We start from the raw sequence: 18,268 nt of genomic DNA on the forward strand, positions 1-18,268 counted from the left end.
TTAAGCACTGCTCATTATCTACTTTATTATGCTTTATTGCTTTTTGTTATTGACCTGACTCCTCCCACAATCTTTCACATACCGACTGAAATACAACTAAAAAATGTAATCTTGTCTTGGAATCGTGCACTTAAAATATTTACATATTGTATACTTAAAAAAATATTAAACTTTAAAAATAATATTTTGTAATGGAAGTCTTCCTGAAGTCGTCAGTTATTTGCTGTGAGACTTCACCTATTTCAGATTTCATAACTGCCAATTTTTAACCAGTACATTTCGTTTTTAAACATTCCATTTTGAACTTTATACTTATCGACCCAGATTTTCCATATGTTTCGTACTTTAAGAATGAACCGGTTCCTGGTCTAGTGTCTTCCATTAGCCCTGGAGAGCGTGTGAGGTCACCCTGCTTTAGCTAGTTTTAACTTCACATTTCCTCAACCGTGGAGTCTCAGAGTGGATTCACCTAGTGACCAAGAGCTCATTTAGTTTACATTTCCTATTTAGGTGAGTGCGGCCTGCAGCGCTCACCTATTGTTCTTCTTAGGTATTATTCTTTGTTTCTTTCTTTTATTATTATTCTCTACAAACTTTGGGACCTATCTCCTTCCACAATTCAAAACCTAGAGACACCCGTCCAATTAAAAAATGTCAAGATATGCTTGGAATCATGCGCTACCATTAACATTTATTAAATATTTAAACTTTTCAAGATATTCCTATTTAAAATATTATTTTTTACAATGGAATTCAATAGGAGGACGGCGAAGCCAGCCGCCCATTCTCTGACACTTAAAAAACTAAATACACACACAACAAATAAGCTTCCTAGCTCCACAACTGCCACTGTCAATCTGAGAAGCTACAGCTGGGCTGAATCGGGAGAACAAGCTGCTTTATGAAGCATGACCACACAGATACACACCTCCTCCTCCTCCACCACACAGACACAGACACACACCCTCCTCCTCCTCCTCCTCCTCCTCCTCCTCCTCCACACAGACACACACCCTCCTCCTCCTCCTCCACACAGACACAGACACACCCCCTCCTCCTCCTCCTCCTCCTCCTCCTCCACCACCATGACCAGACACACACCTCCTCCTCCTCCTCCTCCACGACCACACAGATACACCTCCTCCTCCTCCTCCTCCACCACACAGACACACCCCCTCCTCCTCCTCCTCCACCACACAGACACACACCCTCCTCCTCCTCCTCCACCACACAGACACACACCCTCCTCCTCCTCCTCCATGACCACACAGATACACACCTTCTCCTCCTCCTCCTCCACCACACAGACACACACCCTCCTCCTCCTCCACCACACACACCTCCTCCTCCTCCTCCACCACACAGGCACACACCCCCTCCTCCTCCTCCTCCACCACACAGACACACACCTCCTCCTCCTCCTCCTCCACCACACAGACACACACCTCCTCCTCCTCCACTACACAGACACACCCCCTCCTCCTCCTTCTCCACCACACAGACACACACCTCCTCCTCCTCCACCACACAGACACACACCTCCTCCCCCTCCTCCTCCACCACACAGACACACACCTCCTCCTCCTCCTCCACCACACAGACACTCACCTCCTCCTCCTCCTCCACCACACAGACACACACCTCCTCCCCCTCCTCCTCCACCACACAGACACACACCTCCTCCCCCTCCTCCTCCACCACACAGACACACACCTCCTCCCCCTCCTCCTCCACACAGACACTCACCTCCTCCTCCTCCTCCACCACACAGACACACACCTCCTCCTCCTCCTCCTCCACCACACAGACACTCACCTCCTCCTCCTCCTCCACCATGTCGTCCAGTGCCTGCCCGTTGAGCGCCTCCCGGCCCCGCCCGTTCAGGGTGAACAGGGGCCTGCTGTAGGGGCCCGCACTCGCCTGCCTGGCCACCGCACTGTTGAAGGTCCTGTGCTGCTGGGCCTGACACACACACACACACACACACAGGCACACACACACACACAGACACAGACACACACACACACACACACAGATATTGAAAGTTGCCCCTCCATAGCAGAGACCATCTGAAGGTCTTCCTCTGCGGCGTTGGTCCTCCCATAGCGTCCTCCTGGACCCACCTGCTTCATGGCCGCCTCCCCGACCTTGTCCGAGTGTTTCCGGATACTCTCCAGGAAGTCCTTGAGGTCGGACATGGAGATCTCCTTGATCTGGTCTCTGAGCCGGGGCAGGTTCTCCGCCATGATCTGACAGAAGCGGTACTGGCCCACCCTGGGTCACACAATACATCTCTTCATAGGTTGAACTTCTCAAACAGAGCAGGCTGGCTGTATCCATTCCATATGATAGAAGAATGGCTGTCCAGATGTTAGGGATCATACCTTGGGATATAGACATTCTCTAGCTGCTCCATGGTCTTTAATGCAGCATAGTATCTGAAGTGACACACGGACATGACAAATCACATTCAGTTTATTCCATTATTTTTATTAGCGTAGCCCTTAATCACAGGTACAGTGTCAAAGGGCGTATATTTATGACCCCCCCCCCCCCGACCCTATCCCCCCAGATGTTAAGACAAACTCTGGGAGAGAGCCGGTCCTCTGGGGCAGAGAGCCGGTCCTCTGGGGCAGAGAGCCGGTCCTCTCCCTGGGGCAGAGAGCCGGTCCTCTCCCTGGGGCAGAGAGCCGGTCCTCTGGGGCAGAGAGCCGGTCCTCTCCCAGGGCAGGGAGCCGGTCCTCTGGGGCAGAGAGCCGGTCCTCTCCTAGAGCAGAGAGCCGGTCCCTCTGCTGGGTAAGACGTCCGGCCCCCTGTCCCGCTGGCTCTCCACTAATGGCCTCACCTTGTCATCAGAACAATGAACCCTGGCCTTTAAAGATCTTTTCCTGGAATCAACCTCCTAACCTCACTGTTTTACTCGCACAAAAAACAACAACTTAGGTTGGTGAATTGAGGCATTGTGGGCCTTTGAAACGGGGCACGCATCATCCCGGGTTCAGCCCCCGGTCAACGGCCACAACTCCCATCATTAAAACCAGGGACAACCAGTAGAGTTATCTAATTGGTCGGTCAATGAGTATAAAGCGAGCTGGATACACTTGAACAGAAGGTGGCTTCATGGTGATCATACAGAGGTCCGCAGCCACGCTCTCAGAGCCGGCCTCGCGAAGCATGCAGAGCGGCCATCCCTTCCGTCGGCATATAGGCAGGGATATGGAACGGATATGAAGAAATATGCATTGTTGAAGAGGACGCGCAAGCACACACACACACGCACGTATTCAAGCGCACGCACACAAACAATCACACGTATTCACACATGCAGGCGCTCAAACACAAACACGCACACACACGCACACAAACACACACATGCATGCATGCAGGCCCACACACACACACACACACACGTCTTATGCCTTGGCGGTGAGCCTTGGGGGGGCCGTGGTTAGGGGCTCTGCCGTTAACAAGGGCACACTGAGGGTCAATTGTCCCCCCAGTGAATAGCCTGCTCCTTTATGGGGGCCCTGGTAGTCTGTGATGAACAAGGGAGGGTCATTAGTGTCCCGTCCTATGTGGACTTGCAGCCCATGATGACAGATCTATGTGTAAGTACGAGCCCAACAGCGTCGGTCGTGAACTCCACGGGGTCGGGAGGAAGTACAAGCGGCCCTACGAGGCAGTCAGGTGGGCTGAAAGCTTTAGAGTGGACGACCTGATTACAAATATTTGATTTGAAATCAGATACACAGTATGCCAGGCTTTGGGTCAAAGCATGTGAAAGAGAGAAACCAACAGTAAGACTGATCAGTCTGACGTAAACAACAACATGTGAGAAGGAGAAACCAACAGTAAGACTGATCAGTCTGACGTAAACAACAACATGTGAGAAGGAGAAACCAACAGTAAGACTGATCAGTCTGACGTAAACAACAACATGTGAAGGGTACCTTTTAGTCTGCAGCTGCTCCTTTAGTTTACTGTACATTTCCAGAACTGTAAAATAAGAAAGCAGATATATCAGTTGCCGTAAGCTACAGCCAAAATCAATATTTAGAATCCATGTACACAGAGAAGGGACTTTACACACACTGCAGGACTCTGTGGGATTTTACCCACAATGCATCACACTGGTGAAGAAGCTAACGTGCAACAAGGACACCGGTGGTTTAGTCTGGGCAATGGAGGGAAGGACTGGTGTGGCCAAACTGCTACCTTCAGCTCAAGGCAGCTGATGTGCCGTCCAGAGACACAGAGACGGAGACATGTCTGCCAAATGACTTCCTCCTCCCTAACATACACGGCACAAAAAACATTACTCCCAAGCACTTGTACTGCACTCGCACACAGAATTTCTCTGGTCGTGATAGATATAGTAAAGCCTGTGAGGAAGAAACAATTCATTGAACGCGCACATAAAGTGAAGCAGCACCAAACTGTATCCATGATATGATTGGCCACTGTATCCATGACACGATTGGCCATTGTATACATGATATGATTGGCTATTGTATCCCTCAACGTGATTGGTACCGATTGGTATCACATTTAGACGTTGATCCCTCTGATTCCTGAAATGCTGCAGTGGGAAGTCCTCATGAAGGGAGCTTGTATCTATTAAGCTTTAACTACGATATATAAATACAGATATACAGATATACAGCGAAACTGATTTATTAGACTTCATTCGACAATCGCTACCTCATCACTACACTTACCACCTACGTTACAGTGACTACAGTGTTTATATGTCCTGGACTATAGATGGGTGTGGGGGCGTCCGTTTGGTACTGCTTCACTTCCTGTACCCTCAATGAATATATTGTCCTTACAGGCTTTGGTATTGCTCTCACGAGTGCAGTACATGGGCTTGCAAAAATCTGTGCATCTGTGCACGAAAAATATTTTTTCGTGCCGCCCCAGACATAGAGGCTTCATCACTGCAGCGTTCGCAGGGTGCTCAGCACAAACTGACAATATCTTCTGTAGAATACTGACTGTTAAATACTTAGAGATTCTGAGGGGTTATGCTAACTGTATTACTTGCACCGCCTTGGTGAACTCAAGATAACCCGTTCACCCATACATCAAGGAGCCTGGTTTCTCCCCAGCGCTCTCCTACCTGGGAGGCAGAGCTGCAGCCTCTCCACCGTGGTGGCCATGTTCCTCTGCTGGAGCCGACAGCAGACCACCTCCTCTGTGCGGGCCGTCACCTGTGGAACAGACACAACGCTCGTCCGTCCTGGAACAATAGGGACCAGTGCAGCGGTGGAAAGGGTGTCGGAAACAACAGAGACGAGGGGGAAAGCGAGGGCCACACAGGAATCCGAACACACAACCATGGTTGGAGGGTAATTGCCCCCGTGAACAAACGAGGAAGAGGATAGTTATTGTGTGTGTGTACCTCTTTTCCAGCCTCCTGTAATCTCCGATTAGTGTCCGTCACTTGGCCCTAGAGAAAGAAAAGCAGTCTTTTATTGAGATAGCTGATCTTTTAATCACTCTTGCTTTCAACAATGCTTCAATGACATGGTCTTATTTACAGCCCTTCAGTTTTCCTGAATATCAGAATAAAACTTCTTGTCCTGGTGTTTCACATTCCATAGGTGCATGGGACATCAATCAAGTCATGTTCCCAATATTGCAGTTACATGCAAGACAAGACCAAAAGGTCTACATTTGTAAGACATTTAACAAGTAACATAAAGTATGGCATACGATTGACTTGAATTGTACCGTTACCCGCACATTTCTACTACTTCTTCTAAAAGGTCAGTCCAGGTTTTTTCCCACAGCATTGTACAGCTTAGGTGGCCGCCTAAGCAACATACGCCTGCCGCCTTAAAAAAAACAACTTGGGGGCTTACAGCCTGCATGAGAATAAGGATCAATGGTCCACCTGTAAAAGACTGCAATTACCAAAGGTAATTAATTAAAATTGTTCTTATTAAAAGCGCGGAGAATAGCCTGTAACGATTCTAGATGTCAGCTCTGCCATAAGCAATGACTTTGATCACTGTGATAGTGTTGAATAGATAACTATTGAATGTAGTGCAGGGGCTTGTCTATCGCCCTCCCTTATGTCCCTCTGCCTCCCCTCCCTTATGTCCCTCCCTCCCCTTATGTCCCTCTGCCTCCCCCCCTTATGTCCCTCCCCTCCCTTATGTACCTCCCCTCCCTTATGTTCCTCCCCTCCCTTATGTCCCTCCCCTCCCTTATGTCCCTCTGCCTCCCCTCCCTTATGTCCCTCCCCTCCCTTATGTACCTCCCCTCCGTTATGTTCCTCCCCTCCCTTATGTACCTCCTCTCCCTTATGTCCCTCTGCCTCCCCTCCCTTATGTACCTCCCCTCCCTTATGTCCCTCCCCTCCCTTATGTCCCTCCCCTCCCTTATGTCCCTCCCCTCCCTTATGTCCCTTTACCTCCCCTCCCTTATGTACCTCCCCTCCCTTATGTCCCTTTACCTCCCCTCCCTTATGTCCCTCCCCTCCCTTATGTACCTCTGCCTCCCCCCCTTATGTACCTCCCCTCCCTTATGTCCCTCTGCTTCCCCTCCCTTATGTACCTCCCCTCCCTTATGTCCCTCCCCTCCCTTATGTCCCTCCCCTCCCTTATGTCCCTCCCCTCCCTTATGTCCCTCCCCTCCCTTATGTCCCTTTACCTCCCCTCCCTTATGTCCCTCCCCTCCCTTATGTCCCTCCCCTCCCTTATGTACCTCCCCTCCCTTATGTACCTCCCCTCCCTTATGTACCTCCCCTCCCTTATGTCCCTCTACCGTCCCTTACTTTCTCTCACTGTAGCTTTCCACCGAGCCACTACTCAGCCTCGTAATCAGCTCATTGTCCATGAGAGGGCAGGGACAATGCGGCCTCTTTGGAGTCCCCAGGCCGTGAGGCCCTGAACTGGTGCTCAGTGCACGGGGCTCTTTATTCCGGCTAATGCCTTGTGACAGGCCCTTTCTCACAGATTCAGTGACAAACTTCTCGATTCTGGACGGGGATTTTTGAACTTGGTTCTTGTCAAACGTCTAAGAGCCATGACCCAATTGACCACTGGGCTTTCCGATGACAGCCCCTTTCAAAGGGAATACGCTCCACAAGTGGAGGGTAAAGAGAAGGGCAACCACAGGGCAGGACACGAGGCCCGGACAGAGCCCGTCTATTGGCTGAGTCTGGGTGTGGTGGCATGAAGCTTAATTAGCTCCAGCACTATGAAACTTAACCTGATTTATTTCAAAACCATCAACATATTAGAATTTAATCTACAGTTCAAATTTCATTAAACTTAAAAAGGAACATATTTTATTTGCCCGATTTGAATGGCCCAATAAAAGGGGAGGGAAAAATATATAATTTTACGGAAATATTTATCACAAAATATAGATTTCTTATTTGTGATGTATGGGAAATATTTGGTGATGTGTTTTTTTTAAGTTACTGAATGAGAGAACGTAGAAGCGTTTTAGCGAAAACGCTTTCTAAACGGATACACTCTGTCAATCATAGTTGATTTGGCCTGTGTATGACGTTAAAAAGTTACACATAGTTTATATTAAAGAGGCAATGTGTAGAGCTTAGTGGCATCTAGTGGAGCCGACTTGGCAGAAATGGAATCAAATATTCACGTCTGAATTCAATTATGATTTGATTAGAGTAGAATCCCATGAAAATAACAATCCTTCTGTTTGTTAACTTGCAATAAACTCTTTATACCTAATTAAGGAGCGGGCTGTCTTCATGGGGGCCACCATGTTGCACCTCCATGTTTCTCCAGTGTCCTAGAATGGACATTCGGCACTAGAGAGAACGCATTATAAATGAATGTTTAGGCTAAAAGTCAAAGGAAGGACGGGGACCTGTAGTCCCCATGGCTATGTCCCGTTTGGGATACTAGTTTTCCGTTGTTGTGAAGGGCCGTTATAAAGCCTGATGTTTAATATTAAATTCACCGCCCACACCGTGGCGTCATACTATCAGTGTCCGACAAGCATAACCCTCTCTGGGATTCGGACATCAGAATCACCTACTGGTCGGACGAAGCTTGTCTCCACACCCACTGTGGCGTTATATTTGAAGATTGTTGGAAACCTCACTCTCTCTTGGGCGTGCCCCAAAATTGACTCAGGGCTGTACAGTGCCACAGCTGGATTGCACATCATATGCTCCTAAATATGATTGTGTGCATAGATAAATATCTTCAACTTGCATGTTTGCAACCGAGGACAGAGACTTTCGGGATTTAGTTTTCTCTTCAAAAGATATTCACTCTCTGAATTAGCGAGGTGACACTGAACTAAAGAATTGATCCGGTCTGAGTGGGTCTTGCGGTGTTAACCTGCTCAGGAGACGAGCAGCAGCACTCCTCTCTAGGGCCATCGTTGGGTCAGTATTCCTTCACAATCGGGGCATTACAAAGTACTCTGCACGAAACATTAGCCGTAATGAAACACAATTCAGCTGGATACATCTGCTGATTGAAGACCGGTATTGTTGGACAGTAGGGCAGGGTAAAAATATTGATTCATCAATGCACTGCAATTTATTTGTTCTCGATTTAATTTCGATTCAGATTTTTTCGATTACTTCCATTAAAAAAAAAGAAAAAAAGAAGCACGCTCAGTCATTGTAATCTAGAAGCGAGTATGCCTAAATGTGCATGCCCTTTTACATTTGTCCATGTTATGATTATTACTTTTATGCCGCAAGTTTAGCTCAGGAACAATTCTATACAATGGTGTATTCCCTTTTTTGCTAGTTAAAGCAGAATGAAATGGTTAATTCATTTTTAAATGGTTAATTCAAAATAATATTTAGGTATTTTTGTCATCTGCACGTATTATTGAATCAATATCGAGCAATTCGATCAATATAAAATCGAAATCTAATTGAATCAAGACTTTAAGAATATAATTGAATCGTGAGGTACCTGGTAATACCCAGCCCTATTGGACAGCAATTATTTTTTGCAAAACGATAAAGCCTAAAAAAACGATGTCATCTTTGTGGAAACCTAAATGGTACCGCCCTACAGAGGGTGCTATATTGTATTCGCCTGGTTGATTTTCATCAATTCTGTTCTGTATCACCACACAAAATACAAAAATCAATGGCTGACACCCAGAGCCCTGTACACTCGAACCACAGTGTTAAAATCCATATGGTCAACCAAAAATAAAGAAATCACAATCACATATAGCAACTTGTACAGAATCGCAAAAGTAACTGAATTGAAAAAAAATATTAAATCAGACGTCTAAATGAAAAAATGCATATATACACATGGCTGCATTATGAAAGGCTCCCCATTACTGTTGAAACATCCTATGTAGCCGGGACATGTTTAAGTCACGAGTTACAAACACAGCCAATCAGGAAGCCGCCCTGGGTACAGCGACTCACCATGAGCTTCTCTGCGTCTGCACGGACTTTGAGCAGCTCGGTTATAGCGTCCACAAAGCCCTGATGGTGAAAGTTGCACATCTTCTCGATCTCACGGTCGTGGTTTCGTATTCTGGCATCCAGCTTCTCCATGAAGCGCTTGTGGGCGTAGGGCTGGTCATCATAAACTGACCTGAGAACAACAGGGTGAGAAGATGAGTAAGGTCATCTGCAGGCCAAGGAACAGGTTGATCTGGGTGACTAATGGAAGGAAGGGTGGAGATGTTTGCCGTATGCACAATACTGAAGGCCAAACTATTTAGGCTATTTTTAATATTATTTCTTTTTTAAAGTGTTTCAGGAAAAGGTCCCTAAAAGACTATATAACGGCTCCATGAGAATGGCAATTAAGGATTGATTGGCAGCTTGCGATAATGGCTGACATTTTACGTCATGTAAGCCTTTGCATGTTGAGTGTTTCTAATTTTTTTCGTAACACAGAAGAGAGCACTTGCTGAGACCCTAGGTAGGCCTACTCCGCTGTCAGTTTAGCCATTGGCCATTAAAGAAACGTGAATCATCTGTCTTATGCCATCACTTTTCTGGAACACGGGATCTGTTTTGGGTTACACAAGCTAATGATCAATAAAACGGGTGGATAATAAAGTCTAACTAAGTCATCGTAACATGAGTTTCTCCTCAGCGTTGCTCCAGGCACACTCAGGCTTAATAACAAGGGCTGCGATACAGCCTCTTGTTTGGTTCAAGAGTAACAAGGCTGCTTTTGGATTCTTGATTGGTTCGTTCACTGTTAGGGATCTGAAATAACCAAAGCCACTGGTGGAGATGAGCGGGTTCTTTCAAAAATTTGGTTTTAATCGTTTTCGCTGCAGTAGATGGTTCTCTTTATTACAAAATCAGTGAGATTTATAATTACATTACGCCAAAGCATACCTAATTACTTCCATTCCATTACATACCTACTTACATTTTTATAACTGCATTCTGTATAATCTGCTAATGGAACATGATGAAACAACGTTTCTGTCGCTTTCAATGTTTATAAAATAGAATAGACTGTCTTTGTGCGTGAGGCTTTCTCATTTTGCATTATGGTAGACTGTGGTGCTATTTAGACTGTTCCGGGCCGCATTCTAATTCTAATGTCTGTTGTCAGTAATAGACTAACACTCTTTAACACTCTAAAGGAAACATAGGAGACAAATTAAAAGGATGATTAAATAAATTGGGAAGCAGTATACAAATATTATTCCATAGCATAAATGGTATTCTGTTGTAAAGCAAGCTATGGAATAGCTTGCTTTACAACAGAATACCAGAATAGAACACGGGTATAATATGTATATCAATGTATTAGCTTCTCTGTTCAAATATAATAACTCTGACACTTGAACAAAAAGGGGTGGAAAGCTTCTTTCATTTTTGAAACATCACAAATGAAACAAAAAACATTCAAAAGTCTTTGTAAAGCGACCACAAGGCGTTAGCACCACCTAGTGTCGGCCAAACAGAGTGGCATGTTGAGAACTACACTTTCAAAACTCCTTACTTTTTAACACATTTACACAAATATTTACACTTAATGCTTCAGCTCGGCTCTTAACCGTTGCTCTGAAATATTGTTTAGACATGATTCAAACGACTTTTATGACTTGTATGAGTCTGGCAGTCACAATTCCAATGATGGAGTGTGTGGGAGATAAAGGATTACAAAGGATTATTATAAAGGATCTTTACACTTACACCTTGAAAATGTACAATAATGAATAACACATTTAAATATTATCGCTTAATAGTTGTATTACACTCAGAAACATATGTGTTTTTTCATGCAATTCACCGTTACAGTAGAAGATCTTTAATGTGTTTTAAATTGGATCACAGTGGAATTGGTTAGTTGAAATCCCCCATGTTAGCGAGAGATACAATAAAACCATGCAAAGAATCATAAGTTACATGGGTCAGGCAAATGGTTGTTTTCCATTGAGAAATGGAAACACCCACTAGACCTGTATGAGGTGTAGATACTACTCACACACTTCTAATGTCCCCACTAGACCTGTATGAAGTTTATATACTACTCACACACTGCTCATAGTAAGGGTACCAACGAGTAAACAACAGAGAGCCTACCCACCAACCGTCTTAAAAGTAGTGTTAGGTCAAATATAAACCATAATCTGATTATAAGATAATATTCAAGGTTATTTTTCAATGGGGCAGTACGAGAGACTCACGATTCCACTACCGGGTCGTACATTCGGGGCAAGAAGCGCTATACTGCCCCCTTGTGTACACATTAATGCGACAGAGAAATGCAGGTTGATTTTGTGGGCCCCGTGTGGATCTTTGCAGATATGTTCTGGTTCTGGTTCCACCAGCAGAGGGCTGAACCACGGGGAATGGCAGTAAGACCAATGCACCTTTATGGAAATACGCTGCATATTTGCATGGCTCCTCCCATCATGCATTTCCATGTACTTCACTTTCAGCAACAGAAAACACTTCCTGATTTAAAAGCTGTGTTTGAACAGATGTTGAACACGGTCAGTGAAGTGACCGGGACACATGATCTAACGTGTACGGACCGCCAGTAGAGAGAAGGCTGATGTTTGGAGGGTTTGGGAAGGAGAGATGTTGAAATTGTATTATCAAAAAACTAAAGTTACATTTTAGTTCTTCCCACCCAAGAGAGCAAACCACCCAAGAGATTCCGTTGGGTTCTGGTACCGGTGGGTCCCCTGGTTCCGGTGGGTTCAAATGTGAACGGTACCCAACATATAAGGCTTCATTTGAGCAACACTTCATTACAGCAGCCTCCTCCTTCCTCCTCTGTGATGAGCGTGGTGTTCTCTACTGTGATGAGCGTGGTGTTCTCTACTCTGATGAGTGTGGTGTTCTCTACTGTGATGAGCGTGGTGTTCTCTACTGTGATGAGCGTGGTGTTCTCTACTCTGATGAGCGTGGTGTTCTCTACTCTGATGAGCGTGGTGTTCTCTAATGTGATGACCGTGGTGTTCTCTACTGTGATGAGCGTGGTGTTCTCTACTGTGCGGTTGTAACTCATGAGGTCGTAATTAGGGTATTACTCATCAACAATACTCCCACTGATTTCTCATATCATGAGCCAATAGCTGCCGCAGTGAAAGTGATTCTTTAACAATAGTGATTCTTCCGTTAATATTTGCATGAAAAGGAAAGTTACGGTCATATTGCATGTAGTTGAGGAGGGGACTGGTATTTGATAAGCTCAGATTGGAACCAGTGCTATAGACAACACATCAGACACACACATAACAAAGGGGAGAGGGATAAAGAAATCTGCAGCCTGCATACTCCCTTATGAGCTTCCTATTTCCTGTTATTATCACTATGAAGCAGCTAGCAGCTGCAACCAATAGGTCAGAGTCTTCCTGCTTCCTAGGGACACAGGAAATGATGCCACTCTCCAGAGTAGCCCCTGGAATCCAACATTCATGTCACATGAGAACATCTGGCACTTTCACCAGCACACATTTTGCGTGTGGGAGTGTGTGTGGATGATGGCTGGCTTAATCAGCCTCACCTGGCTGAGTCTGATTGGACCCTGGGGCTAGGTGAGGCTCCACACCGGTTGTACATCGAGTAATAATAATAATAATAATAATAAATGAAATTTATATAGCGCTTAATATAGTACTCTAAGGCGCTTAATAAGTGTGCAACGGGTTAAACCAGCCATCACGATACGCACTCAGGGAGATAACTCGTACATGGCAGCATGTAGCCCCAAGCCAACTTGCACTGCATCACTTTTCCTCTGACAAAACTGCAGATGCTTTGACATTGGTGTTTGATGGCTGTTAAACATCTATTTGTGCTAAAACTGATGCTATGGCTGCCTTTATATGACCGTCTGGGAGAGCTGAGGGAAAAGCGCTCTCTCCTGCTCTTTTCCACCCCATGATACCCCTTCAGTGATTTATGTTCTAATGCAACAAACTCCTAAATAATGAATTGGTGCTTGGTGAATAATGTACATATATATATATAATATATTATGCACTATTCTGAAATGCGGATTACCAGAAAAGGAAAACAATAGATCACAACTGGACTATATGACCTTACCCCCTCTTATGTTTAGGTAGATCATGTATTCAATATATATAGGAGGAGGCGGCGAGGAGTTGGTTTGAGAGGAAAGCGATGTCGAGTTATTCTGTCTCGATGGCATATCAACAGAGCATTTTACACAGCGGCAGCCATCTTTGTTGTTGTTGACACCTCTACAGCTTCTATGATTTATCCCGCCTCATGCTAGATAAACGGTTGTGATTACTAGGTCTATCTCGTACCGGTCAGAAATCTTTGTGTATTGGGAGCCGTATCTGAGGAGCCAATGAAACATGAGCTGGTGAGACTGGTGCAGTCCCAAGGCTACAGCATCATGTGGAAGAGTAACTTTCTTACAACCCTGACACAGAACCCATCGGCCAACCAGGGCTGAGCCTGAGTAATACAACATCTGGATGTCCGTTCGTCAGGGCGCTATTCAAATCTCAATTCAGTATTCGGAAATTTGTTTTGTTTCGATGGAAAAATTGTATACAAAACATATTCATGTTTTTTAATGTCTATGCATGTTTGGGGATGTCGGGCAGAAGGCTAAGTAACATGTCGTCCAAGTATCACAGTCATGAAATATATGTAATGGCGCTGGACGTCTGAGAACACCATAAAGCTCCACCTACTATTAATAATTTAGTAATAGTATTAACTTGTTGGTTATTTAGTGAACATGAATAGAACAGGAAGAGATGTTTTTCCGTTATGGCGATAAAGTGATTTATCACAGGGTAAATAGCACTCGTCCTGCCGGGAAACTCATTTCAAATGTATTTGCAAACTGTACAAACCCCCTATTTGCTTTGTGATTATATGAAGTAGGCCTAGGACAATTTTAGGCTGCATTGAAGCTCTGCTGAAACCAGGTCAATCTCAGACTGTATATCCCAAAGCGACTGACGTGATATTGTTGTTTTGCTATTTGGCATTATTAATACTATAATATTTTTTTAACCAATTGTACCACTTTAGAAAACGATCAGTTGATAAAACCTAATTCTGCAGCGGTCGCATCCCCTGCTGCATTTACATACAGGAAGTGAAAGATTTGCATTATGAATGGACCCTAACCCAATATTTTGATATTCGTTCTGAAACCCAACGGTAAAACAAAGCTTATGGTGGACGTTGGAATTCTCCATACCGGGCCCAATGGGTCTAGCGCCCCTTACTCTGTGGGCCTCACTAATAAGTTCATCTTTATAGCTAGGATATCAAAAGTAACAACTTAATGATGAGGGAAGCCATCTTTAGTAATATGTTATAACGATAATCGCCGTGTTGGGACATCTTAATTTGACAACCAGTTACTCTACATTGAAAGAAGCTTCCCTACACTGATGAAATGTAGCAAGCTGAGCTAATGCAACATGGCAACAGTAGTTCACTACATCAAGGATATTTATTTTTCACAATGAACCAACTGCAATCATTTGACATTAACCCCCCAATAAACATCTGCTTCACGTAATAACCAAAGGAAAGTGTGCGTGCGTGTGTGTGTGTGTGTGTGTGTGTGTGTGTGTGTGTGTGTGTGTGTGTGTGTGTGTGTGTGTGTGTGTGTGTGTGTAATGTTTAACTAATTGTATTGTAATATTTTAAACTGAATCACACCTCATCAATGATAGACCTCACTTTTCCTGTCAGCATGAATCAGAGGCAAGAGTAACCAAGTTTAAATGCATTCATTTCCACGCTTCTCAAAATCACAACAAACCTATTAAATCCATGGGAGCCATGTGAACATCGACGAACAAGACGTTAAATCTAAAAAATATGTTCCCTAAAAAAAATGCAAAGATAGATGTTTTCCATTCCTTTCATAACTCATCTACGTCAACAGAGGCTGACTGATCACTGTAAAAAAAAAAAAAGGCCGCCTGCAGGCATGTCTAAAGTCAGGCTTGATTGACAGGTCCTATGATAGATAGTCCATGCTCCCAGGTTTGACAGGAAGGCCCCCTTGATGTTAACCTCAGCAGCCTCGCATGACTTTAATGCATTAGAAACTGCCTTTCAGCTATTCGTTACTAACTACTGGTCTGCAAACAAACGTGATACAATTGAATTACAATGCAGGATTTCTCCATTCAGTGAGTGTATAATAAGATATGCAAATGTTGTGACGTGAGCAGCAGCACTTGCCCATATAGCTAAAGAGGTTGGTTAACCTGAGCGACAAATAACAACCTAGAGCCACACCACTCATCACGTCTTCCGTCCTGACAGCAGACTTCTCAAAGACTGCTGCTCACGGACAAAACGTACAAGACATGCATGTAACGGTTCCGCTTCTGTTGTTAGCTGTCACGAAGAGAGGTTAGCCATCCGGCTGGTTGGCTTCCCCGTTCAACCTAAACTGCTATTAGCTCGGCTGATAGCTGGTTTAGCCGAGCAGCTAACAGCTAACTAGCCGGATGGCTAGTTAGCTTCCCCATTCAACCTAACCTGCCCGTTAGCTCGGCTGTTAGCTGCTCGGCTAAACCAGCTACCGTGCAGGTAGGCGCTGCTAGGTGGGCAGCTAACAGAGGTCTCCAGTGTACTGAGCGCAGACAGTGACACGTACAGAACGACCGCTGACATTCAGCGGTTAGCCTCGATTCCCTACCGAAGCGTTGGACCAACACACGCCGTGTCAGTGCTCTCGATCTCCTGCAGGATCCGTTCGTGCTCCGTGACACACTCCAGGGTCTCACTGTCCGCCATGATGGTTGTATATGTGAGCATCTCTCACCTCAGACCTGGAAGAGCTGCAGCAGACACCCGCAGTACAGAGACCCGCCGCTGGGGGCAGACACCCGCAGTACGGAAAGCCGCCGCTCGGCGCAGCTGACACCCGCAGTACAGAGACCTATCTATGGTGGCAGACACCAGAATAACAGAGACCTGTTGGGGAAGACACCAGGGTAACAGAGACGTGTCTGTGGGTTCAGACCCCAGGGTAACAGAGACCTGTCTGTGGGTTCAGACCCAGGGTAACAAAGACATGTGGGGCCAGACACCTGGGTAACAGTGACCTGTCTGTGGGTTCACCCCAGGGTAACAGAGACCTGACTGTGGGTTCAGACCCCAGGGTAGCAGAGACATGTGGGGCCAGAGACCTGTGGGTTCAGACCCCAGGGTTACAGAGACCTGTGGGGCCAGACACCAGGGTAACAGAGACCTGTCTGTGGGTTCAGACCCCAGGGTAACAGAGACCTGTGGGGTCAGACCCCAGGGTAACAGAGACCTGTCTGTGGGTTCAGACCCCAGGGTAACAGAGACCTGTCTGTGGGTTCAGACTCCAGGGTAACAGAGACCTGTCTGTGGGTTCAGACCCCAGGGTAACAGAGACCTGTGGGTTCAGACCCCAGGGTAACGGGGGTTTGTGCCTTGTTGCAGTTCCTGGAGGTCTGAGGTTGGCTCCATTCAAGTTAAAAAAATAAATACTTAATTGTCCCCTAATTGTCCCCAATTTGTTCAGGACACCAAACAGTCATCTAATAACCAACACCTCTTAGCACAGTACAGGTTGTTTGGTCATTTAAGGTTCAATAATGATGTGTATTTTACCTTTACAAGAAAATATCTGGGCTGGAATTTGCTCAATTTACTATATTGTTGTTATTATTATTAGTGTAGTAGTAGTAGTAGTAGTAGTGGTATATCCGCATACATAAGTAGTGGTAGGCTAGCAGTAGTATACATTAGTATTAGTAGTAGCAGTAGTATACACTAGCAGTAGTATACATTCATAGTAGTATTAGGCCATACACTAGAAGTAGTATACACTAGCAGTACTATACACTAGCAGTAGTATACATTAGCAGTAGTATACACTAGCAGTAGTATACATTAGCAGTAGTATACATTAGCAGTAGTATACACTAGCAGTAGTATACATTAGTAGTAGTGTTGTGGGCATATGACAGTGCTGCCGGAGGAGATTCCTGTAGTGCTGAATATAATTATACATGTCTCCTAGCTGGTATAAAGTATGCAATTGTTAAAATCTACTCTAAATGCTGGATTAAGAAAGGCCTGTGTTTTTAAACTTTAATAGGTTATATATATATATATATATATATATATATATATATATATATATATATATATATATATGTCAGTATCAATATATTTTTTAACTAGTCTAGTTATTGTTTCCACACACAATTGAGAGGAACAACCATTGATTCTAGTGACCACAGTTGATCCAATAAATGACTGACTACAGAGCAGGTGAATGCTACCTTAAGGTGGTTCCAAGTGGCAGATCAACAGACTCCAGCTCAGTGAATATATTTCCATATGCCTTCTCATCTTCTTCTTTGATGTCCTTTTCCCTTTGAGTTGGGGGATCAGGTAAGACTGTGTTCCCTCCCTCCGTCTCCATGCCCGCTGTGGGACTTCTGTCTGTGGTGGCTTATACCGCAGAGAACTACAACTCTGCTGCTAAATGATTCAGTAAGACGAAAGGAACTCCTCGATGTGTGTGTGTGTGTGTGTGTGTGTGTGTGTGTGTGTGTGTGTGTGTGTGTGTGTGTGTGTGTGTGTGTGTGTGTGTGTGTGTGTGTGTGTGTGTGTGTGTGTGTGTGTGTGTATTTTAAATTCCAGGGCAGGACACCTGCTTCTGTCAGCAGAACGAGTGGCAGCAACAGGAAACAGAGAACTTGTGACCAACAGAACTTTGAAAACAGCACTCTGAGGTCAAAGATGGTCAAGTACAAAAACAAATTCAATGTTCGTCACACTCATTTCATTATACTCCATTTCTCCTTAATAAAT

The 18,268-nt window shown here is 45.0% G+C and overlaps 1 protein-coding gene across 10 annotated transcripts in view; it reads right to left on the reverse strand.

The window, feature by feature from the left end:
• The window catches only part of exoc6 (exocyst complex component 6), a 45,721-nt gene extending 27,725 nt beyond the window's left edge, over nt 1-17,996 (reverse strand). For 3 of the 10 annotated variants that reach the window (XM_030339807.1, XM_030339805.1, XM_030339803.1), the window contains exons 1-8: nt 17,734-17,994; nt 9,398-9,569; nt 5,405-5,452; nt 5,123-5,213; nt 3,951-3,996; nt 2,385-2,438; nt 2,124-2,274; nt 1,816-1,962 (exon numbers count right to left, since the gene is read on the reverse strand). In XM_030339807.1, the coding sequence (XP_030195667.1) occupies nt 1,816-1,962; nt 2,124-2,274; nt 2,385-2,438; nt 3,951-3,996; nt 5,123-5,213; nt 5,405-5,452; nt 9,398-9,569; nt 17,734-17,876 (852 nt within the window). In that variant the 5' untranslated portion in view covers nt 17,877-17,994. Of the gene's footprint in view, nt 1-1,815; nt 1,963-2,123; nt 2,275-2,384; nt 2,439-3,950; nt 3,997-5,122; nt 5,214-5,404; nt 5,453-9,397; nt 9,570-16,112; nt 16,276-17,733 lie in introns of those variants that run through there. The other 7 variants (XM_030339810.1, XM_030339808.1, XM_030339809.1 and 4 more) reach the window with 5 other exon arrangements.
• Nucleotides 17,997-18,268: the final 272 nt, after the last annotated feature.

This window comes from Gadus morhua, chromosome 18, assembly GCF_902167405.1.
Source record: "Gadus morhua chromosome 18, gadMor3.0, whole genome shotgun sequence".
Lineage (NCBI taxonomy): Eukaryota > Metazoa > Chordata > Actinopteri > Gadiformes > Gadidae > Gadus > Gadus morhua.